Raw genomic sequence first — 27,948 nt, 5'->3', positions numbered from 1 at the left:
CAGCCGGGGCTACATTTATTGCACAATTCGCCAGTAAGTGGTGTGAGAAATACTGTGCACATGCGGTCGGATCTACATTTATTGCACAATTCACCAGTAAGTGGTGTGATAAATACTTTGCACATGCAGCCAGATCTACATTTATTGCACAATTCATTAGTGAGTGGTGTGAAATACTTTGCAGATGTGGTTGAATCCACATTTATTGCACACTTTACCGGTAAGTGATAAATGCTTTGCACGTGTGGCTGAAGCTACATTTATTGCACACTTCAGTGATGAGCAATGCGAGAAATACTTTGCACAAGTGGCCAGGGCTACATTTATTGCACAATTCACTAGTAAGCAGTGTGAGAAACACTTTGCACCAGCAACCGGGGCTACATTTCTTGCACAATTCAGTGACACGAGAATTGCTTTGCACGCCTAGCCGGGCTCACACGTATTACACAATTCACTAGTGAATGCTGTGAGCAAAGGCTGCATCTACACCACCATCCGCCACTCCACTGCGTGGTACGGGTCACGTGTGACAGGGGCCTCGCAGCAGGTCAGAGCCAGGGCGGGCACGTGACAACCCCCCCCAACCCCCACGCCTGACTGGACACCAGGCCGGGCCTCCTCAGGAAAGAGCAGGAGCAGGTGCTGATTGGCTGGAGCCCTCCTCCCACGCACGGGATTGGTGCAGGCTAAGGGGCGGGAGACGTCATTCACGCTCGCGGCTGCGCAGTAGCGAGCGGTGGGTGGAACTGCACATCCCGGCATCCTCGGCGGGGGAACCGCTGTCCCACAATGCCGCGCGCGGCGGTCCGGGAGGGCGGCCGGATGCGGGGCCGGGGGGGGCCCGCGGGGCCGGTAGCGCGGGGCCATGGGCGGCGGCGGCGGCGGCAGCAGCGGGGGTCGGGCGCTGCTGCTGCTGCTTCTGCTGCTGCCGGCGGGGGGTGCGGCCATGGGCGCGGCGGAGAAGCGGCAGCTCAGGTAGGAGCGGAGACCCCCGGGCCGGGGCCGGGGCCGGGGCCGGGGCCTGAGCGCGAGCCCGCCTCGTGTGCGCACGCGTGTGTGCTGTGCACGTGCGTGTCCGCCTGCTCGCACGTGGGCGCGTGTTTCTCGTGCGAGGGGGCGCGTGCGCGCGGATGCCCCTGCAAACGTCCCCAGACCAGAGCGGCGCGTGGGAGCAGGCTGCCCGCGCTGTCGCGCCTTCCCGGGACCCGCACCGTCGCTTTCCGTCCGTCTGCGCGGTGCCCGAGCACAGTTTCCTGGCGTTAGGGAGCCCGGGCTGTGATTTGCTGCCTCGTTGCGTGAGGCGCTGGACGAGCGCAGCCTGGCGGGATGGCGTGTGCCCCAAAGACCTTAAAGTCTGAACGATGCAATGTGGCGGTTCCCCGTCGTGCCGCACGGCCACCACCCTTGGTGCACAGGCAGCCTGTCAGTGGCACGCGGTAACAGATGTATTATCGTTACTTTATCAGACGATCATTTGCTGGTGGTACTCCAGGTGGCACTGAAACTCAAGGTTGCACTGAGAAATTTGCCGGCGGTACTTAAGGTCGTATCGTTTTACGTTGGTGGTGCGCGACCTGTCCGAGTTTGGGAACTGCCGATCTCAAATAACTCGGGTCCTGGAAGTTAGGCCGCCAGACCATTCAGTCTCCACACCTTCTTCCAGCAGCTGCCCTCCCCCCACCCCCCGCGCAGTCCATTTCCAAATGCCCATGGTGAAAAATAAAAAGTTTGCAGCGCGTCGGCTCTAAAAATGTAAAAAGCGGTATGGCTGCGTCTGTTGAGCGGCATGTTTTGTCTGGCACGGTGACATCCTATGTGTTTGTTGCTGGCAGAGTCATAGAGAAGTTGGGCTGGAAGGGATCTCCAGAGGTCATCTAGCGTCTAGTCCAGGCCCCCCTGCCTGAGGCAGGATCAGCCCTGTCCAAACCATCCCAGACAACCATAATCTAAGTTCTGCGCAATGCTGCCGTCAGCCCTGACGCAACCTAGACCTAACACCCTAACCTGCCACATGTAAAGGACACTCCTGTCTAGATTGCCTTTCTTTTCTATGACTAGTTGGGCAGGGGGTCAATACCTCAGCGCCAGCTTAATAAGCTGCTCTGAATATGGGGCCGTGTTTGCTGCTGGATATTTATTGTCATGTTTCTTGGAGCAGGGATCAGAGGAGTTTCATGAAATAGGCTGAACAGTAGATCCACGGCTGCTGCTTTAAGTAGTTTTGCGCCTTTGGCTTCCCACTGTCATTCTGCTGTTCTCTTTCCAGGGACCAGGTCGTGGAGATGTTTGACCACGCATATGGCAGCTACATGGTATGTAGTTTGTCTTCTGCCCCTATTCATGCGTCCATGGGGACAACTCTTGATTCTGTATGAAATCAGTTTTTATGTGAGGTCTCTCTGTTTTCGCTAACTTGTCATGGGGCTGGGACTGTTCCACAGCTGCAGGGAGGGGGTGGGAATAAAAACAATTTGGCAGTCTGTGTGTGACAAGAAAACGATCCCTGCAAAGTGAGAGCTCAGGAAACCTCACTGAGGCACGTCCACACCCTCTCTGCACTGGTTTTAGTTTCCTGCCAGGGCTAGCTGGGAACATTCAGTCACAGCCCCAATGCTGGGAGAGCTGAATGACATGCAAGGGGTGAAGACTGCGCGCCTGGCATACGTTTCAAGCAGCCCACCGTTTCTGCTTATCTTGGCTGTTTGTATTCCACCTTTGAGTGTTTCCTTCATGAACATAATAACCAAAATAGCTGACCTTTTTCCTCATTCTGTAAATGAATGCTAAGACTGTACCAAGGAAAATCCTGCGTGGAAACAGCCTTGACCACCATGCTGGCTCTGGCTGCACTGCATGCCACCCCAGCAGACTTCCAAGCAGAGCAGGGAGCCATTCTGTCATGCTGTGTCTACAATACGGGCCAGCAGGCTGTGGTACAACTCTCCCCCTGAGCAAGGGAGAACTTACTAGTCATGCGAGTTTCCCCAGTCAAAATGGTTGGTGGGGTGGGTATGTGTGGGGTGGATTCTGATCACAATTCTTACTGACCCCTTTTTTGGCTGTGCCCATTGTTTTGGTATGTATGTATTTTGGTCAGCAAGCAGAACTGGGAGTCAGATGAATTGCATTCTTCTAGCTCTGCTGCTAACTGGTCATGTGTTTCTTAGCTGCTTTTGGGATACAAACGGTAAGAGCTAAAGGGCCAAAATCTAGAAATCTTGACACCTAATGCCCAACTTTGGCCAAATCCCATTGATGTAGGAACATCGGGCCCCAACACGTTTGCAAAGTCCTTGAGAGCCTTGTTGGCAAGTGCTTTTGAATTTTCCCAGTAGTGTTCTCTAGGGTCTAAACCAGTGGTTCCCAACCTTTTTTTTTTTTTTTTTTTTTTTTTTGTGACCCTAAATCCGGGGTCATGACCCCCACCCCTGCCGCTGATTCACTCATGCCCAGCAGTGCCAGCAGAGCCCAGGCTGGGATCGCGGTGGGCAGTGGCAGTGAGAGCCGCATGGACTGTGCCCCGAAAGAGCCCCACAGGCAGGAAGGGCAGACCCCCTGTGACCCTGATTTGGGTCACGCCCCAAGGTTGGGAGCCACTGGTCTAGACCTTATTGGGGATGGTGATCCCTCACCGTTGAGCATGATCACTCCCACGGGTAAAGTGTGTGGTTGTAAATGAGTCTGTTTGTTGAAGGCCAGGAGGGCTGATCCTAGAGCCATACTTTTACTAGAGAGAGTAATGAATGTCTGGCTGACCTAGCTGGTTGTTTGCATTGCTTTGTATACAGCAGACAGAAGTTGATAAGGAATGTGTAAGCTATTTTTTCCATGCTCTAAGGCAGGGGTTCCCAAACTTTTTCTTATTGTGAACCCCCTTCCAGACTTACCAGCTGCCCGTGTACCCCTACGAGCATACGTTTTATATTTTAACGCCTTAAATGCCAATGATTATAATGAAAATTTAAATCTGCCATTACTCAATTTCTCCAGAGATTGTACCACCCATAGATTTTTGCATACCCCCAGAGGTACGCAGTTCACAGTTTAGAAACCTCTGCTCTAAGGCAAGATGCATTTCATTTGGAACAGGACTGGCAAGAAGCCTAGTTAACTTCAAAAGTGGCCAATTTTAGAAATCAGAAGCTCAGTGTTTACTCTTTGTCAAACATTTCCAGGTCCTGAAGGAGCTGTCAGCAGTTTTCAGTTGAATCTTTCTTTTGTGCTCATTCCCCTCTCTTCTGCAGAAGTATGCATATCCTGCAGATGAGCTGATGCCTTTGAGCTGTCGGGGTCGAGTGCGGGGCCTGGAGCCAAGTCGTGGAGATATCGATGATGCTCTTGGCAAGTGAGTGTGCAAGACGGCTCTCCCCAGATCTTCCATTTGCCCTGCAGGCCAGAGAGTGGCTATTAGGGGCAGGATGTGCTAAATAAATATGCAGACCTACAGTCGTCCTCCCGTTCCTAGGCCACTAGGAAAGTTTCTGTGATCTCCTGGGTAAGTCTGTCACGGTCTAGCTTATGGGTGTCACAGATACAGCTCACAGGCTGGATCTGGCTTGTGGAGCCCTGTGATCCAGCCTGTGGGTCTCAGGTCACCCCTGCATGCTGCATGTGGTATCGGCTGGCTCCCTGCACCAAATGGAGCAAATGGCCATGTGTTCCATGCAGCAAATGGAGCCAGTCTGGCATGTGCTGCATCCAGTGCTGTGGGTGCTGTTCGCAGCACAGGGAGCCAGTCTGGAGCATGTACTGCATCTAGATCACACTAAGAGAACTCAAAGACCATCCCCACACACCAGAGCCAGCTTGCAGACCAGCTGTATGTGAAAGCCCCAGACCAGGGCCATTGCATGCTGCATGAGGTGCCTTCTCTGGACCAGCCCTGTGAGCTGGCTTGGGTGTCTGGAGCTCGTCTGCTTGTCTACTCCAGCCTGCAGACTGGCCCCATGTCCCTCATCCAACTCATGGGGCTGAATAAGTTTGGCACCCCTGCTCTAGGTAATCAATTAGGATAGCAGTCTGGAAATTAAGGCTGCAGGATTCCATAGCAAGCTCATGTGCTAGAGCTTGTTGTCATGACTCCAAGACCCAAGGCACTGCACTTTTCTGTGCCTGTTTCTGCATCTGTCAAACAAGGGGTGACATTTGCTTTACTTGGGTACCATGAGGCTGGAATCCCATATATTTGCAAATTGCTTTGAGCTCAACTGTTGAAGAGGTCTCACAAAGTGGGCAGCAGAGGTGCCAGTTGTAATGTCACTTGTCATAAAGTGCATTGTCCTCATGACTGAAGAGCTGGAGAATCAGAGCTGGTTTGGTCATAATACTGGGTTTTACATGAAGAATTGCACCAAAAATGAAAATGTGGTTTATTTAACGTGACAGTAGCTCTCAAAATGTTTAATGGAAAACCATAAGCCAAACTTCAGGTTTGGGCAACTGTTTGAGGGTTTGGTCAAAACGTTACAGTTTTCTTCTTTATTTCTTCCATCTAAGATCTGAAAGCTTTGCTGAAAATGGGCACTTCCTAAGCAGTAGCTGCAGTGCATGAAAGAGCTCTTTTTCAATCAAAGAAAAAATGGCAACCCGCTCTTTCTAGGATGGAAAAGGCCAGATTTGCAAAACTCTTTGAATATTTGTGCAACTCAGAAGCACCCAGTGCTTTTGACTCTGGCCTTTGTGGCTGCACACAGAGATGGCCCCTTATGCACACAGTGGTGTGCAGTGGCAGCAACTATGCAAATAAATGCGCATGGACACAAGCACTTCTATTTTAGGGAGCAAGTGCCAGGGTCTGAAAATCTCCCTTAGTGTGATCCATTAAGTCTCCAAGATCCTCTTTCCACAATCTAATTTTCACTGTGATTCAAAGTATACCTTCTGCTCTGCATTTAAATCTGTAGGTTTTCCCTCACGCTGATTGACACCTTGGATACTCTCGTGGTAAGTCAGTGATCTCCTTCTTGTGTCAGAGCTGTTGAGCAAGGTGGGGGTGATGTTTGCATTTAGGCAGCGATATCTGTCAAGATCAGGATCGGGTTCCTGATGCACAGGGTTTACAGTCGTGCCTGTGCAATGGATTGTATGTTTCCCTCTGCTATTCTGGCTTTTTACAAATGGGCTGAAATGTGCCTGTAAAGTTATAGGACCTTCCTCATGTCCATTGTGGGAGACCTTGGGGTTTAAGCATGAATAAAATGTGCTTAGCAGTGAAAGTGTTGTTGGGTGTCCTCTGCTTTCATGGTTTGTTTCGTCTTCAGGTTTTGATGATAAAACAGCACTTGATAGAGGCAGTGGAATCTGCACACAAGCTTTAATCAGATTTCTTTTGAGACCAGCTTGTCTAAAAACACTGGAGCCCAGGCCCTAACTGGTCCCAAGCCACCAGATTGTACCAAAACTCAGAATCATAGGGTTACAGCACCTTCACATGGGCCAGAACTCCTTGGTTATGGCCCAGCTGCTGCCTGTAGATCCTCAGGCAAGTTCCTTTCACTTTGCTTTTCCTTGCTGGAAAAGTAGGGATGATGAATATGATCTATTTGTAGAATTCTGACCTCTGTATATGGCTACAGGGGATACATGTAAGTGAGCTGTGTATTCAAAAGCACTGCAGCTAAAGCCAAATAACCTTTTATTTTAATATGTAGAATTCTGGCTGGTGGTAGGGGATGCCTTTCCATATACATCTTGGGCTTCTCGGTGGGGGGCTGTCTCGCAGTATATGCAGTACCCTGCACTGTGAGAATTTTGGGCTTACAAATAATAATCCTGACACACATCTTCAGTAACACCTTCGTTTGTCTTGTTGTTTCTTTCTTCTTTGATGCACCTTCTTTAGGCAGTCTTTCTTCTTGCAGTAGTTTACCATCTTTATGTTTCTTGTTCAGTTAACACTTGTTCTCTCAGATGTTCCTTCTGCTGCCTCATGGGACCCAGATGCTAGGTTGATTGACACATTGGAGAGGAATGCATGACACGTTTTCCCTCCTGTGCCACTGCTTTTCTGGAACCTTTTGTTTCTCCCCTCATTATTTCCTGTTTATTCCTCATCCTTTTGCTTGTATGCCATGGTCCTAGTTAACTGAGCTGCCTTATTGTATTGCTGGTATTAACCTTTGCTACATAATCACTGTTAGCATTCATAATAATTTATTGGCAACCAATTATGTTTATGGGGGTAACAAGTAGGAGCTGCCATTATGTGCCAGGTCCTTGTTTGTGCCAGGCTTGCTGTACAAGCGCAAAACAGAAAGGATAGTCCCTGCCCCAAAGAGCTGACATTCATCCTTCCACTTCCCTGAAAAGCCACAGATGCAGACAACTTTCCTCTTGTTTTACTTGCCCATACTGATTTGCCAGTATGGCTGACCCTGAGCACTGAAATATAGTGAAGCAAACCAAAAACATCCTGGGGCTGGGGCTTTGAGCCTTTTAAGGAATAGCTGATTCAGGTGTTTAAGCTTGCTTAACACCCAGGAGAGGGCTAAAGTAGTTACCTAAGGATTGCAAGACATAGAATAAAGTCCTGCTCAGACAGACACAGATTTCCTTTATGAGCTTGTGCAGGGTGCCTGGTCTCTCTGGGCTTTAGTCGCCCATCTGTACCATGCAGGTGATAGCACATTTCTCCTTCACAAGGTTGGCGGGAGGATAAGTGCAGAAAAGATCAAGTAATAGAGGCCACATCAGTTTTTAAACTAGAGAGATTCATTTGCTGGATTAAGGAAAGACCCAGCTCTGCCTGAAATCAAAGCCTGAAATGGGCGTATTGCAAAGCAAGCAAGCTCAGTCAGGAGTGAATTGTGAATTGCTCTTCTGACTTTATTTGCATTCTCCTTGACAGTCTGCTAAGGGTGTTACAGGCCTAACAAGATCAACTTCTCTCCCTTAAGACCTTGCAGTCTAAATAGCTATCATTCAGGCAAGAGAAGTAGTGAGCAGCCAGTGACATATGGGCTGTTGGTCAGTCAGGGCTGAGGGGGAACAACAGATGGGCTGTTGCTTGAGAGATTTCAGCAGGAAGAGTGGCTAGTCATAATGGTATACAGGGTTTAGCAGAATATAGGACAAAGGGGTTGGTGCAGCACTTATGGGGGTGATAGGCAGTGAAAAAGCCTCAGATCACTGACCTGAGTCTCAACCCTTCCCCACCCAGGTCCTTAACAAGCTGGACGAGTTTGAGGATGCCGTGCGGAAGGTGGTGCTGGACGTGCGGCTGGACAATGACGTGGTTGTCTCTGTGTTTGAAACTAACATCCGCGTGCTGGGGTGAATGTGGGCATTGGATGGGCAGAGTAAAGACCTATTGCTCAGTGCCATTGGAACTGTGGTGCATGGCAGGTGTCATCCCTCCTGCTTCATTCATCCTTTAGAATATTGTTCCAGTGCCTTGGGTCCCCAAATAGCTCCTTGCCCCTCCCCCCCTCCAAACTCCTTCAGCTCAGGGACTATGCTCGATGCCTAGTGGGACTCTGCTCCATGAATGCTCTGAGTGGGTGGTATCTGAGGGCCAAGAAAGGGCCACTGAGGGCAGAGTGAAGGTTGCTTGCTGTGTAAGAAATAGTCTAGTGATGGGTGGATATACAGGGGATTGAGAGCAGGGACAGACATTCTGGGCACCAAGGAGGCCCAACTGGTTCATAAATGGGCTTTCTTACTGCAACGTTTGCAAGAACCTCTAAAAAGCCTTACCTGACCTCTTTCCCCCTTTCCCTGTAGGGGTCTCCTAGGGGGTCACATCATGGCCGACATGTTGAAGGTGCAAGGTGAACGATTGCAGTGGTATAAAGATGAGCTCTTGCACTTGGCTCGGGACCTGGGGTACCGTCTCTTGCCTGCTTTCAACACCACCAGTGGACTGCCCTACCCCAGGGTAAGGTGGATTGGATGGTCTTAACTGGCTTGTTTGGGGCTGAGGCTTTGCACAGAGTGACCCTAATAGGGCATTGCTAAGGCCTGCAGCATTCAGAGCCCTATGTGGGGCCCCAGAGGCTGTGCTCCGGAGCTTCAGGCTGAATGTTACCACCCTAGACAAACTGGCTTTGTGAGTGAGAAGTCAGGGAATGGTGTTGACCTCTCCCAGCAGCCTGGAAATTACAGCATTCCCTGTGTGAGCGAAAGGAGGTCAAAGTCCTCCCTTCAGCAGTTGCCCTGTGGTGCTTTGAGTATTGCATCAGGTGTTAGGCACTTCAAATTCTTGCTGTAATATGTAACATTTGCTCCTTGTGGAGGGACTTTCAGATAACTGTACTTATTCAAAGCCTTTCTGCCCTGTGTGGATGATGGAAGTCCCTTGAGATGAGCAGGTGCTCCAGATCTTGCTAGGATGCACATGCTTCTGGCTGGCTGTTGGGTGTCCTCTGCCCCAGAGGTGGCTGTGGTTTGGCAGTGCTGCATGCAGGTGCTTTGCAGAGTACCGCAGAAAGGAAGATGCTGGGCAAGGGAAGTAATCTTGTTGCTATGTGTGGGATAGTGTGAATGAGAGCATCTAGCAACAGTGAATGCATGGGATGTCTTCCCAACCAGGTGAACCTGAGGTATGGAGTCCTGAGCCCGAATTCCCGGACGGGCACAGAGCTGGACACCTGCACGGCCTGTGCTGGCACCATGATTTTGGAGTTTGCTGCCCTCAGCCGCCTGACGCAAGAGACAGTGTTTGAAGTAAGTGATTTGGAGTGGGGAAAAATGAATCGCATTTGGTTCCCAAGTTATTATGGAGACCCCGGGGAGCCCTTGCAGGTCCTTTGCACAGGATCAACAGTGCCTCTTCACAGGCCATGCTGGCCACTGGTTCACCTGAATGTGAGCAAAGGCTGTGATACCCCTAAGGAAGTGGACACTACACTGTTAGCCCACCCCCCCAGGTGCTACTGCAGCCTTTCACTCTGTGTTGTCTGGATTGGACTGGATACATTTTCTCGTGTCCTGTTTCCATGTCTTGCAGCCATCCTTTCTGCATCAGGCAGGGCAGAGTTGGTGCTGCTGTGCCAATTAATTGTTGATAGAATCCTGCCTGAATCAGCTCTGCAATTCCCTTCCTCCAGAGTCTCTCAAAGGCAAAATGGGTACAATGGAAGACTGATAGCTGCCAGTCTGTCCATCTAAGCAGCCATTTCACTGAGCTGCACACTCTCTGGCTTGCTCTCTTCTTCCTGGCCCCACATAGTCTCCTTCTGTTGGCTGGCTAAGCAGTTAGCTTCAAACAAACACCAGAGAAGTGGCCAGAGAATGCCTGATCCATGTGCTGCTGGTTTAGAGTGCTTTGCTGGTAAGTGGGAGAAATGCAGGGTCAATCTCCCCTTGGGCAGGGTGGGCCTAGATCTTGGGTCTCCTGCTTCCTGGGCAAGTGCCTTTCTCACTCAGCAGTTGAGGCTACAACGTGGCATCCTCCTCCAGCATCTAACATCTGTTAGTTATTGGGTTTCTGGCCTGCTGTGTGGCTGCACGAGTTGGGTGCACTTGTGTGTTTGGAATGGGCATGTAGATATAGGTATGTAACTGCCAGCCAGTGTATTGTACCTACCCACTCTGCCCTCACTTGTGTACTCCTCCACAGTGAAGGGGAAATAGGTTTGCTCAGCTGGAAGGCTGCCATTTAGGTGTGCCAAGGGAAATGGAATCCTGCCCTAAGTGACTTGCTCGGGGTCTTGCAGGATGTCAGTGGCAGGGCAAAGGGTTGCACTGAGTTTGTCAGGCCCAGGCTGGCACCACTTGGTCTGTCCTCCCTGCCCAGTGGCCTGATTGTGTGAGTAATATGACCCCCTGGATGTGGACAGAAATAATGTTTGAGATGTTTCCCAGTTAAATGTGTTTGGAAATCCATAAAAAAGGGAACATTGCAGCTCTTGTGCAGGCTGTCCTCTCCCCCACCCCAGGTGCCCCAGCTGGAACCTTTCAAAATTGAAGCCACAGCTTTACAGCAGGGGGGTGCTAGGAGGGGTGGAGGACATCTCTGGAAATGTCAGCCGGGGCAGAGGCAGAAGGGGAGGGGTTAGCAGTGGACACTTCAGGATTTTGACACTCCAGCCCTAGTCCTCTCTGCCTAACTTCTCCACCTCTCACTGGAGAGGTGAGGTAGAGGAGACTGGGACTGAAAAGCCTGGGACTGAAGAGCCTGATACCAGTGGTGGTGGTGGACCCCAGTTGCTGGAGCAGCTGGGACCTGTGGCTATGAAATCTGCAGCTGGCACTCAATCTGCTGACTGTCCACTGCCTCTCCAGGCACAGAGGGGGAGGGAGTGTGCAGCACTGTGGGATTGTGGAGCATCTATGGGTCCCCTGTGCCCCTATATCAGGAGCGGACAAAGTCTAGCCCACGGGTTAGATAGGGCTCATGGCAGACTCCATTTTCCAGCAGCCCCATATCATATTGCTGCAGCCAGTTTCCATGGAGAAGAGGCAGTGTCCTGACAGCATAAAGCCAGGGTTTCCATGGACACCAGCCCCAGCAGCACTGGCAGGGCATGTTCCAGGGCTGGAATCTTGCGACTGTGACAGCATGGTCCGGAGCCAGGGCAGAGCTGTGATCCACTGGCCACAAGCCCCAGGCCTGGAGCAGGATCCACTGCAAGATCCCAGCCCTGGCCTGGAACAGCTCCGCACCCTGCCAGTGATGCTGGGGCCAGTCTCTCTGGAAACCCTGGCTGCAGCAGTGCAGGCAGGGACTGCTGGGAGAAGGAGTCCAGTTACCTGCTGGATCTGCCATTTTGCCCATCTTTGCCCTACATACATGACAGGAGTTGAAATGCTTTAAAATAGCACCTAATTTAAGGAGGTGTCATTTTGGAGCACTTCAGCTGCTTTTGGAATGGCTCAAAAGGCAAGTTGATTTGAAGGTGTTAGAAATGTTTCAGTCATTCTGTCCCTGGTGTGTTGTATGATGGGAGGAGGTGAGAGGTGGAGAGAGCGACTTGTCACCTGCACATGAAGTGAGTGAATTCTCTCTCTGTGTCCATTCCTTCGGCCCCGTTTTCAGGACACCGCCCGGAGAGCGCTGGATGTCCTCTGGGAGAAGCGCCAGAAAGGGAACAACCTGGTGGGCACGGTCATCAACATTCACAACGGAGACTGGGTCCGGAGGGGTAAGCAAATCACAGGCTTGGGGCTGGATGCTCAAATGATTCCAGGCTCCTGGACCTGCCTGGAGCAGAGATGTACTGACCACTGTCACTCACCTCTGCTCTGTAGGTTGTGGGCTTCTCTTTGGGGGTTAGGGGAGCATGAGATAATACATAAAGACCCTCCCCTCCTGGAGGAAAATTAACCCTTTCTGACAACATCCTACTCTTCACACTGCCAGCTGGCTAGCTGGGTGATACTTGGCAGAGGAGGCAGTTCTGGGTAAGGGGCCCCTATTCTGCATAATGTGATGTTTTTCCCTTAGACAGTGGGGTCGGTGCTGGGATAGACTCATACTATGAGTACCTCATGAAGGCATATATCCTGCTTGGAGATGACACCTATCTGGACAGGTTCAATGCAGTAAGTACACAGCCTACCAGTTGTTTTTTTTTTTTTTTTTGCTCCCTGTGGAGTCTTGCCCTTGCCCTACCATCTGCCTGTTCTGATTGGAAAGTCTGGTCTTGGGGCATGAAGCCAGCCTGACCCAGGTATGAAAGTCCCATTGCAGTACAGCCCATCTGCAGCGCCTGCCTTTCACATGAACGCCTGCTGCCACTAGGGGACACAGGATGAATCCAATTGCTTGTGTTCTGCAGTAAGCAGGAAGCAAAGGTGGCAGCGTTCCAGGGACACAGCAGGGGGTGAGAGTTGGCCAGCCCCCCCCCCCCCGGGCACCTCCTCATCCATCTCTGCTGGTAGAAACTTGTGGCCAGGTCTGGGGGAAGTGCATCGTTTCTTCCTTCTCCAGTCTCCCACAGATTTATAGCTGCTTGCTTTCTAGTGAATGCCTTTTCAGGGCCTGCATGGCTGGTTGACAGGAGAGAGAGCTTGGCATTCTCTGTGAGATAAATGGCAGGGAGGTTTGTGCAGCATTGATAGTCCTTTGTGTGTATTAGTCTGTGGCTGCCAGCAAACTCTCCTCCATTGGCTAATAACTACATGGGGACTGAAATGAACTGTGTGTGGCAGTGGGCCCAAAGGTGAAGATGTTTACTAGGAGACAGCTGCTCCCTGGTCTGTTCAACTAGGGTCATTTTGAGGAGTGTGAGAAATGCCTGGAGGTGCCCCCAGTGTGTCCTGTGCCTGACATACTTGCACCTGCATAATGGAAATGAGACTCCAGGGGGAATCGTCACTTAGTTCTTGGAAATTAGTGGTGCACCTAGCTGAGCAGTTGCATTTATAACTAATTATTTGTATATGGGATTTGTAAACCTTTCAGTACCCTGCTGACTCTCGGTGGACTGATAAAGATCTCGTTCCTGCTGTTCAGCTAATGCACTGTGTGTGTGTGTGTGTGTGTGTGTGTGTGTGTGTGTGCGCACGTGTGTCTCAACAGCATTACGTGGCCATAATGAAGTACATCAGCCAGCCTCCGCTCCTGCTCAATGTCCATATGCACAACCCCACTGTCAGCATTCGGAGTTGGATGGACTCCCTCTTAGCCTTCTTCCCTGGGCTTCAGGTAATGCTGCTGTGGGTATGGCAGGTGGGTTTATACTGTGCAGTGTGGGGTTTTGCCAGGTAAAGACAAACTGTTGACTCTGACAGGGCTCTGTTCAGATGTTTCATGGGTTTCACTTTGACTGGCACAGAGAAGGGGCAGAAATAAGACTGGCAACGATGGTTTGATTATAAAAATACCTCACTTTAGGGTGAGGATGGGATTGTGACCCTCTGATCATGGTGAGGAGGAAAAATAGTGTGCAGCTTTGGCTGGGACACAGCTGTGGGCATCCTGAGTCTGGTCTGTGGGACACTGAGAATACTGAGGGGAAATGAGTTGCTGGGGTCTTGAGCCAGCTTCTTGTAGATGAGGATTTGCACCACAAACCCTGCCCTCTGCACCATGTGCCCAATGCCTTGCGCCTGACCCTCCTTTCTTTTAACCTATGAGAGGGAGGTTTGGGGTCCCAAGAAATGGTGGGTCAACACTGGAGGCCTTTCAGTGTCTCCTCCTTACACTGGTTCTTTCAGGGAAACATTGCCTTGCCATAGATGAGCAATGCACACAGTTGATAAGCTGCTGATAGTGACATGTGTGTCATATCTTCTGCCATTGCTAAAATTGCTAGGAAGCTTGTGGAGTGGTGGATTATTTTTAGGTGCATTACTTGAGTGCCTAGGAGCCCCAAGTCATAGAACAGGAACCTATAGCTCCGGGCATCAAGCAAATGCTGGACCAAAATATGGCAAGTTGGTCCCTGTGGTAAAGGTGCTTCATAGGGTAGATCCCGTGCACCTGTGGGACACAGACTGCACCTGCTATGACCCAGAAGCATTTCTGAGACCTCTGTTTCCTCTGAGAACATTATTATGTCTGTCTCTGTGTGCATGGTGAGAAAAGGGCTTGTCTCCTAGGTGCTGAGAGGGGATTTGAAGCCTGCTATCGAGACGCATGAGATGCTGTACCAGGTCACCAAGCAGCACAAGTTCCTCCCTGAGGTGAGCATGTGAGCAGCAGCACAAGTCTGTTCTGCCTTTGGTCTGTGGGTGTTCAGCGTTCTGGCCAACTGTACCTGCCACAAGGGAGGCATCTTTCCCTGTGTTCTAATGTTGTAATCCAGACGTTTCCTTTCTGCCATGGGGAGTGAGTGACTGGCTTGGCTGGTGAAGGCTGTGAAAGGATTATGAACCCCCAGGAGATAGCCAGATGGGGTGGAAAACAGGTGTGGTATTCCAGCTCCCTCTGTGGGTGCCAGTGGCCCATGGCTCCGGCTCTTGAACTTGCATCATCTCTTCAGCTTCCATAAAAAGGATTAGAAACAAGGTCCCCAGTCCACTGATGAGCACAGACTACCACTGACCTTAGTGGGTGTAGAGGAAGCCCTTTGTGTAGCAGGGGATCCATGGGTCTTGTTTGTGCTTTTAACTGTTGCACCATCTGAGCGGGACTCCTAACACCCTCCTCATGTCTCCAGGATTGAAGTGTCTGAAGGGTGCTCCCAGGTTCTGGGATGCAGGCCTCCTAGGGAAAGACAGGCAGGGGCATAGCCTTGCTGAGAAAGGAAGGGGTAGGAGGGCCTGCAGGATCAATATCATTGTGGCAGGGAGATATTGTAATGGGACCGCTGACCTTCTGGGTCCTTGACTGTCTCTGTTTCCTGCATTCCACCTTTCCACAGCAAATATAAGATTGCCCTATGTAGGAAGTGAAGAGGATTGGAGGACTTAGGCATAAAGTGTAGGCAGACTACTATACCTACACCAAAACTGTACAATAGGGCTGCCTGAGCAACGGCATATATATATTTGACTGGGGCTCTGTGGCTCCCAACTGAGATGGGGGCCCCACTGGAGAGGCACTGTATATATGCACAGTGAGAGAAAGACAGTCCATAACTGAAGGGCTCAGAAACTAAGGACAGGGGAAGAGAGGAAGCTGAGACAGGTAAAGGAACTGGATCAAGACTGGCCAATACATTTGCAATGACTGGGCCCATGGACCTCCCTGATAAACCAACCTGTCACTTGGCCCTTGCTAGACAAGGTTTGCAGGGCTGCGAAGTGCCCACTAGTGCTGATCCTTTTTTTGGATAAACTGACATGCTGTTCTCAGAAAAATTACTGTGCCTTGAAGAAGGCCGACATCTTGGCTAGAGATGTGGGGAGGGGCATGCTGTTCTCTTTCAGTATACATGTGGGCTTTAGTACTGAAAGGTATGTGCATATTTCCCCTTGTCTCTTAAATGAAAAAAGGAAGCGAGACACAAACCTCTCCCTTCTCATCTGCCTTTACTGTGACCAGCCTTGGCCTGCGTTTCTTCCCCTTTCTTTCCACTTTGGTTAAATCTCCTCTCACCTTTACTTTCTTTGCCTATTCCTCCTGGGTTGTGTGGTCTGAAATCCTTTACAAGTTGGGGGAAGATTTAGAGGAATTAAACCTGATACAGGTATAATTTTCATTCTCATTGGTACAGAACAAACCCAGGTGGATTCCATAGGCAACTAACATTGCAAAAACACCATGCCAGATGGTGATGGGGCAGGGGTGGGGGGCGGTTATGCAACTCTGGGAACATGTGAAGCATGATTTGAATACAAAATTGTTTTGTTTTCCAGAAGCAAGAGGGGTGGAGAGGGAGGATTGGGTAATAATAATAATTCTGCCTTGCTTTATATAACATGTTTCCAAGCACTTTACAAAGGCAGGTAAATAGTGCCTGTACTGTATGGAGGTGGACATGGAGGCACAGAGCAGCAAAGTGGCTTGCTAAAGGCAACCTGGCATGCTTGTGGCAGAGCCGAGGGTATAACTTGGATACCTGTGTCCCAGGGCAGTGTTCTTCTCTAGACCATGGCTTTGAGCCTCAGAGTCTACCTCCTGCATCTTCCTTAATAGCAGGCTGTCTGGCGTGGCACTGGCAGCTTGTATCTTAGCATGCTTTTTCTCTCATCTGTCAAAGGCATTCACATCAGACTTTGCTGTGTACTGGGCCCAGCATCCTTTGAGGCCAGAGTTTGCAGAAAGCACCTACTTTCTGTACAAGGTTAGTCCCTTCCCATGAGTCAGCCTAACTGTTGACAAGATGACACACCCTTGCAGTGCCTGCAAAGAGGGAAGGAAGACTTAGACCAGAGGGCTCGGTGCTCTTATTGAGGACTAAAGGCTGGAGGGAGCATCAGCCTTTGGTAGTAGCCTGTCAACTAAGGGTGGACAGGGAGGTGCCAGGTTTGTATTGGGGTGCTTGGGGAATGGGATTTGGTCATGTTTTTTAAACACCCAAGATTCCTGCATGAGTGTTGGAGATGGGGAAGATCTGCTAAGTTCCTTCAGCCTTGAGGAGGCGTGGGGAAGGGAGCGTGACTGGACTCCCTTTACAAACGGAACTCCTCTTGTCCCCCTTGTAAGCGTGCCTTACCGTCCTCTTTCCTTACCCAGAATGCCTGTGTGGCGGAACTTTAGTGTGGGCAGAACAACTTGGGTGGTGTGGAATATCTTCCTCTACTTCCTTTCAAAGGCTACTCGGGACCCCTACTACCTCCATGTGGGCAAATCCATAGTAGAGAGCCTGAACAGGCATGCCCGGGTAGAGTGCGGCTTTGCGGCGGTGCAGGACGTGCGGACGGGCCGACATGAGGATAGGTAAACCTTGTCCCACCCTGGGTGATATGGAGTAGCAGTAGGATGGACCTGGGGCATATATATGGATGGGCACATGGCTGGTATCTGGTGGGAGAGGCCCAGCACTTGCACAGTCCTGGGGTTGGGTAAACCACTGGTTCTTGTACTGGGAATGGACTAAATAGACATGCATGGGTGGTGCCTGCAGCCAGTGCCCATTAGATGGGTGGGGTGGGGTTTGCCCATGCAGTTCCCTGGGCTTTCCTTTCCGTCATTAGGTAAAGAGGGGATGAGAGTTCTCCTTAAGGCAGGCCAGGCAGATGAGTATACAAAGTTCTTCCTGACTCAGGATGCTAGGCATTTGCTGCACCAGCCTGGCAGGCAGGCAGTAAAACCACCCGGGCACACACGTTCAGCTGTTCCAACGTGTTCCCAGTGTTCAGTGCACTGCAGGATGCCAAAATGAGAGGTGTTTACCAGCCTCTCCATGCTCTTGCCGGTGATCACACACTGGCATTGCATTAGGAGCATTGCAAACTGTGTCTAGAGAGGACGGTGCTTTAAATGCACCTGTTCTGCCCTGGCGGGCAGAGGCACTGAGGTGACTAAAAGTAGGTTCGTCTTCTAGAGCCTGACAAAGAGGTGAAAGCTGTAATTGCCATCCTGCTCCTGAAAATAATGCTGTGGGGTTGGAACTCCCTAACTTAACAGCTTTTTCTAGCACTGTGACTTTGCATGATTCTAGAGGTATATCTAGAGAGGTGCCCCCCTGCTCTCTTGAGCCCTGGCTAACATGGGAGAGCCAACAGAAGGATAGGACAAGCGTAACAATAGTGTTTGACTCTCTTGGACCTAAGTTGTCCTTGAACAGGGCAAGTGGTATTAGGTGATGGAGAAAGAAGCAGCAGTCCCCCTCCTTGTACATTCTGTCTGGAGGGGGTGGAGTGGCACAGCCTTCTTTACTGGTGGTTCTTCTGTATGAAATTGGAAGATGAGCGAGGCATGAAGGCAGAGGGAGATCACAGAGGCCTCAGTATTTCATGTGTTTCTCACGTTTCCCTTGTCATGATGGGGCATAGTAAATGTTGAAGTGGGGAGCAGTGTCCTCTGCAGAGACCCATGGGGCTACAGATAAACCTTTGTGGGTGCGCACATTCTCGTCTCCTTGGTGGCGGCAGACGCTGCCTCTAACCACCATGTCTGTTTGTCATGCAGGATGGACTCCTTTTTCCTGGCCGAGATGTTTAAGTACCTCTACTTGCTTTTCACAGAGAAGCGAGATCTGCCTCTAGACATTGACGATTACATCTTTACTACAGAAGCCCACCTGCTGCCCTTGTCTCTCTCCACCACCCGGCCCTCCTGCCCAAGGAATGCGACCGTACGTCGGCCTCGGGCTCAGCAAGGCAGCGGGGGCACAGTTAGGTTTGCTGCAGCTTATGGTTGAGTCCAGCATGCCCTGTGCACGGGACTGTCTTCAGGGGAGGAAGTCAGTATAGGTTTGGAACTTGGGGCAGAGTGAGAGTTGTGCGGGCTTGGCTCTCTAAAGGGCTCTAGTCATCCATGAAAACTGTAGCTTAACCGTGTAGTTCCATGCATGTAGTTCCATGGCACAATTGGCTTGTGTTTCCATGAAGCTTGCATGCAAAGAAAGCAGTTTATCCACATCAGGAACTTCCCTGCCCCACCAATGAGGCACCAAGATGTGAAGTGTGGTAGGCAAAGTCACCTAGCAGGGCAAGAAGTTGAGTAGTCTCCATTGTGCTGTTCCTTGGACCATGCTATGGCCTGAAGAGCAGCTTTCCAGAGTTTGGAGTTGTGAATATCTTCACAGCTGGAGGTCATTGGCAGGGGTTCTTTCAGAGCAGTGTGCCATGGGCGCATGCTGGTAGGTTGTGATAGGGCTGTGAGCTTCCTGTTTGAGGTGCTGTAGAATAAGTCTCGTGGACTTTTGGGATGTTTTTGGCTGGGGCTTTTCAGCAGAGACAGGGAAGTGTGGTGGTACTATGGTGGAAGGTGCTGGTAACATCTAGAGTATTGTCCTGTGGCACAGTTGCCTCAGGCCTGGGTTGACAGTCAGTGGAACAGTGTGGAGGGAAGGGATGTGGCATTACCATCACAGGGTTTGGGTAAGAGTGTTAGTATGGACAGACAAATTACAGCAAGCTAGAAGACAGAGAGATTTGCTGTGTGTCCATTGCACAGCAATTTCTTCTGTGCCTGCTCCTGCCTAAGAAGGCAAAGCATCGTGCCTTAGCTCTCCTTCAGGGACGGCAGAGCTTTGCTGAAGTTTAGCCTTTGCTTTTTGTGGTGTACAAATGCACACGTGCCCATGCCCATTAACTGTGTGTCTGTGGCTTGGTGATGGGACCCCCTGGGCTCTGTAATTTGCTGTAGTTTGTGTGAGAATAAGACCCATCCCACAGCACCATGTGTGTACCGTCCTCGGGAGCAATGGGAATGGAGGTGCATCTTTCCCTGCAGATGCTTCACGAGGGCCTTGCTGAGGAAGAGGAGATCTTTACCCGATCGTGCCCCAGCGCTCAGACCCTCTTCCCCAATAACCCAACCTTCCCTTACACCATACGTGACAGCCACAAGCACCTGCCGTCACTGGGGACGGAGCGCCTTACGCTGTTCAGGTGAGCAGCAGTCCCACAGGCTGTCACTGGGGCCTGTGCTGTGGCACTGCACCCTCTGTTTTACTCTGTTTTAGTAGCCCTGACTCTGACTTTTGTGTTTCCTCAGCGGGATTGAGCTTCCTCTTCATGACACCAGGGCGGAGCCCTTGGAGATTCTGAAGCACCTGGGACTCACCCTTATTCCCTTGGGTGATGGGGGTGTGCATATGGCTGGTGCCCAGCACAGGGTGAGAACCGAGGGTTCCCTGCATGGCTGTGCATACTTATTTTCAGCTTTTTCAAGAGTGCCATGTTACTATGGGCAGCTGGTAAGAGCCTGTCCTGAGGCCTCTGCAGACAGACAGGTTTCCTACAGCAGTGCCAAGGGCTGTATCATGGGCTGTTATCATTTTGCATGATGTCTAGATACCGTGGCCTGCCAAGCAATCACAGCTCTTGGGCAGTTACTGAAGACATGTTCCTGAGCACTTGGCTTGTACCTGGAGCCATGTAAGCTACAAGGAGATTTGGTAATCAAGTCATGTCAGAGACAGACCTGAGGGGGGGAGAGCAGGCATATTACCTGCAGTAGGTAGGCTGGGGAGCTGCCATAGAGCAGGGGGCAGAATAATTCAACATCACAGTCCCTAATATGTGCTCTGACTCCCTCCCTGCCCACAGTCCTGTGTTGGCATTGTGTTCCACAATGGATTAGGTGACAAGAGCCTTGACTTTTCCTGCTGGAGGCACCCACAACAAACAGGTGCTATGATACCTAAGTGTCAAGGCTTAGCAGCTGATGGCCTCAGAGCAAAAAGTGCATTTCTTTTTCTGCAGCATGAAGTGTCTCCTGTGGGGGTGTTCACCCTGAAGTTCATTGCGGAGCTGGTCAGCCCTCCTTCAAAAGAGCCTCCAGGCCTCTCCCCACTTGCTGTCCAAGTCATTTCCCCCCCATTTTTAGGGAGAATGGTACTCACTGCCGGGCCAGCCCAGTTCGGCATGGACCTGACCAAAGAGGAGCATGGGGTGAGTGCTGTTTGTCAGCAATTCGACCTCTGGAACAGGGTAGGCAGAGCGTCTGAGAGAGTAGTGATGCCTCTCTACCTTGGGCTGTGGGGGATGTGACAGTGGTTGTGCCTAAGTGAATGAGGACAGCGCTGTCTCTTTGGTTATGCACCCATAGTCAGGTGATTCTCCTCTGTAAAGCTGTGTTGAGAGGATTTGCTGGGTAGTGTTTCAGCCTGCAGGTTGGTGGGGTGGTAAAATGTTTCTTGTGGTGACTCCTCAGGACTTCTGGGTAGAAACCTAAGAAGTCCAGCTTGAAGTCTACTAATGCGATGGCAGGTGCCTGTGGGCTCGGTTTGGTTTGTCTGGTTTTTTTTTCAAGTGGATTGTACATTCAGTCCAGACGTCTTACGTCATGTCTGAACTAAGCAGCATTCATGCCAAATGGAGCTACATAAGCCCCCTGGGGCGGGAGATGGAGAGCTGCTCTGAGCAAATTTAAGTGGCCCACATGGTGTCCATATCTGCAGCACTTACCAAGTCTGAACTGGGGAGTCTGAGCTGCCTGGCTGGAACCTGTGCTGAGGCAGGGACTGTGCCCCTTGTGGTGCTTGGATGCTGCCAGCGATCCAAAGCATTGGGGATATCTGTTACCCTGTGATGCAAGAGAGTCCTGTTGTTTGCCAGGATGGGGCCCTAAGAGACAAACTGACCTGTGTGTGCTCACAGTAGAGAGAAGGTGTAACAGCCCTAGGAAATGTAAAGTGATTGTAGTGGTACCACATTGCAGAGGCTTAGTTATACGCACTCCGTGCAGCTGAACCTACAGAAACACCTGGGATCAGAAACGGGGCCAAAGCTATGACAGCATAAAGCATTGCACAAGGAAAGGAGGGTCACTGCCCCCAAGAGCATGCTGACATGTGTCTTGTCGCAGGTAAAGGGAAGCTTGGTCCAGAGCGAACCATATCAGGCCTGTTCCACAATTGCCAACCAGGAGGAAGTGCAAGGCAAAATTGCGCTGGCCCAGCGAGGGGGGTGCATGTTTGCTGCCAAAGCCAGGAACCTGCAGGGAGTGGGTGCCTCAGGAGTGATTTTTATTGGTGAGTGTCTGGAGCTGTCACTAGCTGACAGGTAGAGCCTCCCAAAGCGCGTGTTAGTGGTGTGCTGTTTATCAGGGCAACGTGCAGTATGGACTGGAGGAGGCAGGGTAAGAGGGTGGATGCTGGTAAGTAGGTGGGGCATTTTTTTACAGAAAGGGAAAGGGTAAAGTGAGTGCTAGATGTTGGGTCAGGCAAACAGGGATCACCTGGGGTTGTAGCCTTTCTCTGGTATGGGACACAATGTACCCAGTCAGGCCCTCCAGCCCTTCTTGTCACTAAAAAGTAGTTGCCTGCAGCCTTGGGAAATAAAGGGGAAATGTAGCCCAAGTGGCAAACATAGCTAGTCTCCAATGGAAAGGGGAGAGCTGCTGGTCTTGTGCACCCCAGAAGCCCTAAGCCGGAGAGTCAGAAGGGATCAGAATAGGAATAGCATTTTTTATCTGTTGTCCCCATCAATAATGCGTCTAGAGCGGGCAGGGAATAGTGCCCCAAGTTATAGGGCTTTGGTCTAAACCAGCATGGGGGACAGCATGCGTGGGTGGGGGCGAGGTGAAGCGTTTCCAGCTCGGACCCTGAAAAGCCATTCCTGTCTCTAGATGATGCGGAAGGCAGCCGCAGCGAGGACATGGTGCCTTTCCAAATGGCGGGAGATGGTAGCACTGATGACATTGTCATCCCCCTTGTCTTCCTCTTTTGGAAGGAGGGCCAAACCCTCCTGGATGCCTTGGCCCATCATCGCAATGTGGAAGTGGTGTTGGGTGCCAAACTCTTCTTGCTTGGGAAAGGTAGGTAGAAGACAGAGGAGCCAAGGCTGGGCAGGGGGTGGGGAACAACACCACTCGAGAGATACTCAACCAGGGTGTCATAAGATCGGGTAAGGGTGCCACCCAGTAGTAGCACTGTGAAGTATACAAGTACTTAGACATGAATACAAAATAAATCCACAACTTTCAAGTGGGAAGCCAGAGTGGCAAAAACATTGACCTATGCAGTGTAGGGGGAAGCAAGCTGGGATGATGCATGGCGAAAGGGGAAAACTTTCTCCTGCGTGGGATCGAATTGTACCCAAGACTGTAATGTCTTTGTGAGGAGCTTTGGCACAACCCCTTTGTGGCTGGCATGATGCCAGCAAAGAAAGGGTCAGGTAGTGTGGGAGACAAGGTACAGGAAAGCAGGCAAATGCCAGCTTTGACTCTCAAGTGAGAATGACTAATGCATGTAAAATGAGTTGGCTCCTTTTATACGCATTTAAGAGTGCTCACCTAGTGGCTATTTCAACTTTGTAGACAAAGAAGAGAGTCCTGCATCTCAAAAAGATGCCTTGGAGTTGCCGCACGTTGAGCAAGAGAGATGCTATCGAGGTGGCTGGGACCAAGCAGTCATGGAGGAGGCCCCTCTCAGTGCCCCAGATGATAGCTGGCAGCCAGTACCTGCGACCCAGGAGCACTGAACTGGCCTAGCCATTGGCCGCCCCCCAGATCGGGGATGCTGAGAACTCGGAACAATGGTGCCACGTGACCACAAGCTGGCCGTGCAGCCAGGAGTTGGCGTTGGCAAGGTTGGGAACCTAGCCACTTACAACCTCAGGAACTTTTATGTATGCAAATTTGTGTGAAGGTGCAGGGGATGGCCTGTGGTGGGGGGAGGGGTTGTGCTGAAGGACCGGAGAAGAGGACAGGGGGAAGACCCTGGGGAGGTGGCTGTTGCACACGTTGGAGAAGGACATAGGTTTTTTTCCCTGGTGTTTGTCATGGCTGTAAGGGTAAGGGGGAAGGGAAGGGCACAATGACAGCAGTTTTATTTATTTAGTATAAAAGCAGAAGATGTGCCAATCTGTGTGTGTGCTGGCGAGACCAAAGGGCTGCTGGCTGGGCAGTGTGGGCAGTGTCAACGTGCTGCATGTGCGTCTGCAGGGGGGAAGTGAGCACGGACAAGATGCACATAACCTGCAAAGAGATCTCTGTGTGTGTCATAGTGTATCACTCATGGAAAGCAAGGAGTGGGGTGGGGGAAGTCATCCTATGGACCCAAGTGGCTGGGGTTAGCCTTCAGTCTGGGGTGGTATATGTCATGGGAGCGTGAGGGGTGGGCTGAAGAACTCTGGGGGAAATGGGAAAGGCAAAGGTAACAAGTAGAAGCAAGGGCAGTGCTGGGGCACACTGAGCCTGTGTGGCCTCAGATCCTGCATCTGATAGGCACATAGCAGGTGCTGGAGGGGTGAACCTATGCAAGGGGTCTAGGTGCAGTGATCTGTCACCTGTTGCAGCCTTTCTAATGGCAAAGTGGCAGGGACATGACCTGCTTTGCACTGTGAAAAGGCTCTAAAGGGAACTGATCTCCAGGAACGGTCCCAAGCCTTTTTAGTACCTGATGACACTATGCAGTAACCTGCCTGTCAATACTGTCTGCAAGCCCCTTATCAGTGTTTGCCCTGGGATGAGACAAGCAGGTGGTCCTTAAGTGGTCTGTCTACCACTTTTGCAGTTGTTAGTCCTGTGGAACTTTGAAATGGATGGAGATTGTGAATGAAAGCACACAGGGAGGGTTTGTCTGCCTGTCTCAATGGAGTATGGCTGGCATAAGCATCTTGAAGACGATGCCCAAGGGAAATAGGTGCAGTTTAAGTGTCAATCACAAAATGAGGTAGCGACCTTGCTTTCTGTGTGGGAACTTCTATGCCCGTATTGTGGTTTAGTGATGGGGGACAGGAACAGAGGCTGACGGAGGTCCTGACTGCCGAGTCATGTTTAGTGGGACATGGGGGTTGTGGCCTTGCAGGGTGGGGGTTCTGGTGCTCTCATTCTGGGTGTTGCTCAGCGGTGTGGTGTGACTGTGATGCAGAAGGCAGCAACCAACACCAGGGCAGTCCCAGTGTCGTTGGGCAGTGAGGGTGGTCAGGGGAGAGTGGGTGATTGATTAGGGGAGCGGTGAGGAATGTATCTGTTCACAGAGGATAAGAGTTTGTGTTGTGGGCGGCCATCCTCAATGTGGAGCTCCCTCCGGGTTGGTTTGGTGGGCACTTCCCTATGGGTACCTGCAAGGCTTGTTGACTACCTGTGGCAATGGGGGAGGCCCTTAATTTTGCCATAAGAGGCCTGACTGGACAGGGGTCACCAGCAGCATTTAGGCTTTCTGACTTGTAAGTATGCTGTCAGGGAGGATGGTCTGTAGGCAATTGCAAATGTCGCTGGGAGGTGATGGGTGGCTGCTGGCTCCTGCAGAGCTATTGAAGCAAGCGCCGTGTGGCACAGTGAGCTGTTGACTGTGATATGAGATAGAGGTGGAAGTGCTGCTGTGTTCAAGGTGTCAGGAGGTGGGCAGATGATATGTGCAAAAGGGCTACCTTCCTAAGTAGGTAACTAAATAGGGCATTTGTACATGACACAGGGGTTTAATTCTTTCTAAATTGAAGTGGTGGATTTTTAAAAACACCACTTCTTCAATTTAGGACCAAGTTAACCCCTGTGTTGTGTACACCCATGTCTGCCTAATCCTTACCTGCCTCTCCAGTGGTGGGGGGGGGAGAGCTACCTGTTGAGCAGAGTGATCCCTGAGCTGAAGGGTGGGGCTGGTGCTTCCCTCCGCAGCAGTGGCAGCCTTCCAACCCCCAGGCAGCTCCTGCCTGCAGGCATCCAACTTGGGCAGTCCTGGGGGCACCACAGCCATGGAGGAAAGCACCAGGCTCTTGTGCAGCTCAGCCAGGGAGGCAGGCTCCAGGGAGGGGGCTTGGGGGTACCTGGGCTCCGTGGTTCCTGCCGCCTGGCCTGGAAGTCCCAACGCATCCCCGAGGGTACAGGAGCAGCCCCGGACTTCCCAGTCACACCGTTCCAGTTCACATTTGCGTTTGCCTGGCAAGGCACTGTTCAGCCCAGGCACTCCATTCCTTCTCTGCATCAGGACAGCTTGCTCCTGCCAATCCTAACACCCCAAGCCTTTGCTACCCCCCCCGCAGTTGTTTTCCCTTCAGATGTGCCTCCCAGGGGATCCTGCCAGCCACATCCCTGAGTTTGTAGCAGTCTGCTTCTTTCAGGACCAGGACCAGGACCCATGCTCAGCTATTGTCCTTCCTTCAGCCCCATTCCGTAGGTGGTCCGCTGCCTACTTTGTACTACTCCTCAGACCAGACATACCTCACATCTTTTAGGGCATACCTTCCAGAACCATGTGTGCCCATGACAGTATTTAGTCCTCTGCTTTATCCCAGTAGGTCTTCACCCAAGCACATCCTCATTTCTTGGGTGTGCTACAACTTCCGCCTCTTCCTGCTTACTCTCTGCCCTTGTCATCTTACTGTATACCCATTTGAGGTGACTGGCTCATTGCCCGGTGCCCTGACAATAGGGCTAGGGCTTCCCCCGCTGCCACCTCTTTCCTGATTTCCAGGCAGTGTTCTGCGGTCTTTGTTCATGCATTTATCTTATGGGCAGGCACCTTCTACCAGTGTTCCCCTGCAGTCTGTCCCAGGTCCAATGTTATTCCCCTACTTTGCCCCTGCTCTGCACACCAGAATACTGGGCCGTCTAATCACACGTGCACAAGTAGGAAGGCTCACAAACACTGTGCAGGATGCATAGCAATAGCCTTCCAAACACACTGCCTGGACAGCAAGCTGGCTGACATATCCCACTGCTGTTCCCCTATGGTGCAGCAGCAGCTCCCCTATGGTGGTGCAGCCACGTGCACTCATCCCAAAGAGGCGACCTGCTGGAAAGGCGGCACCACCCCAGGGAATCTGGGGGCCTGGGTGCATGTCAGCACGCATCCCCACTGTAGCCTCATCCCTGCATACATTACTTAGGGTTTCTGCAAAGGACACTAGCACCCTTTTACATCTCAGCACTGAGCCAAATACTTCATGCCACTCTGTCCTCCACCCTTCTGGAATGATGCACGTAAGTTAGAGTGTGTGTCAGCAGGCAACGCACAACATCTGTATCATTTGCCACTGGCCATGGCCTTTGCAAGCCATGCCCCATTGCTCTTATACCCATTTATGGCTGTATCCAGTGGTGATGGCCCTCAGAGTGAGGAACACAACTTGCCCCCCCTGGCAAGATAGCTTAGCTACTCTACCACCATGCTCTCAGAAGGATGGGACACCAGACAGGCACCAGCTTGTCCCAGTTCACAATGTTGCCACCTTCCTCTAGACAGGAGTCACTCCTACCAATGGGAAACCTTGCCCTGAAGCTGTGGCAAGGCAGCATGACAAGAAGTCCCAGACAGAAACATCCTCCCTTACAGCCACCTCTCCTGCATCCTGCTTGCCTGATCACTTGAAGTGCAAAACAACAAGGCCTCCTTCTCCCCATAACCTCTCCCATCAATACAAGACTTATGTGGCCAGGACCCTCCATGGCCTTGTCTCACCAGCACAACTACTGCCGTTCCCTCAACCCATCACCCACTTAAGAGCACTTTCCACTGAAATACCTGCAGCCTTGAAGACTTATTCCAACAATGGCACAAAACCAACAACCACTATTAATGTGGATCTGCCGCCCACTGTGCCCATCTATGTACCATTCCTGAGGCTGTCAATCTGGCCACTACAGTGGGGGTTGCACCTATTTTTTGGCCCTGCTATACTATCAAATAGGCAGGCCTTTCTTTACTTAGGCACTCCTAGGCAGGAGCTGTGCAGATGGACCATTTTGCAGTGCACAGAGAGGATTTCAGCCCTATACAAGTCAGGCAGACTGCTGGATAATAGACACCAAGTGTTTTGCACCATGCCGATGACTCCCACGGTGAAATGGACACAGCCCCCTCCGCAGCCTGGACCATTTTTCCAGATACTTGATGGTCTTCACATGCCACTACTTCCCTGAGGCCAGCATCCTGGTACCCTGCAGATGCTCTTGTTGGACACAGCTCACACGCACATACCCCACAGCCCCCACCAGCCATGCTATTCACCTATCCTGACGGATTCTGGTCCTGGATATCTACTTATTTTCTGGCAGACAATGGCTTGCAATTTCTTGTCTGCTTAGGCCAGACGCAGAATCATATCCAGAGGCTTGGA

The 27,948-nt window shown here is 51.3% G+C and overlaps 1 protein-coding gene across 2 annotated transcripts; it reads left to right on the top strand.

Annotated features, from left to right (window-relative positions):
* The first annotated feature begins 872 nt into the window (after positions 1–872).
* On the top strand, positions 873–23,752 carry LOC102560488 (ER degradation-enhancing alpha-mannosidase-like protein 3). Of its 2 annotated transcripts, none has more exons than XM_014608199.3 (20): positions 873–978; positions 2,270–2,315; positions 4,248–4,348; positions 5,907–5,946; positions 8,162–8,274; positions 8,725–8,878; positions 9,532–9,666; positions 11,981–12,086; positions 12,389–12,486; positions 13,466–13,591; positions 14,488–14,571; positions 16,533–16,616; positions 17,088–17,212; positions 18,407–18,611; positions 19,676–19,833; positions 19,940–20,060; positions 20,650–20,838; positions 21,755–21,920; positions 22,517–22,705; positions 23,207–23,752. In XM_014608199.3, exons 1-20 carry the CDS (start codon positions 950–952, stop codon positions 23,368–23,370), a joined length of 2,433 nt encoding a protein of 810 aa, XP_014463685.3. In that variant the 5' UTR covers positions 873–949; the 3' UTR covers positions 23,371–23,752. The 2 variants fall into 2 exon arrangements, with proteins under 2 accessions (XP_014463685.3, XP_014463686.3); XM_014608200.3 differs by having other exon boundaries at positions 874–978; positions 18,407–18,572.
* Positions 23,753–27,948: the final 4,196 nt, after the last annotated feature.

This window comes from Alligator mississippiensis, chromosome 12 (genome assembly GCF_030867095.1).
Source record: "Alligator mississippiensis isolate rAllMis1 chromosome 12, rAllMis1, whole genome shotgun sequence".
Classification (NCBI taxonomy): Eukaryota; Metazoa; Chordata; order Crocodylia; family Alligatoridae; genus Alligator; species Alligator mississippiensis.
This window is presented reverse-complemented; position numbering and strand designations above follow the sequence as displayed.

Coding starts and splice junctions, on each gene's coding strand:
- LOC102560488 (XM_014608199.3), top strand. CDS start 950: ATGGGCGCGGCGGAGAAGCGGCAGCTCAG. Junction 18,612..19,675: donor AGCAAGGCAGCGGGGGCACA/GTTAGGTTTGCT, acceptor CTTTCCCTGCAG/ATGCTTCACGAGGGCCTTGC. Junction 19,834..19,939: donor GAGCGCCTTACGCTGTTCAG/GTGAGCAGCAGT, acceptor GTGTTTCCTCAG/CGGGATTGAGCTTCCTCTTC.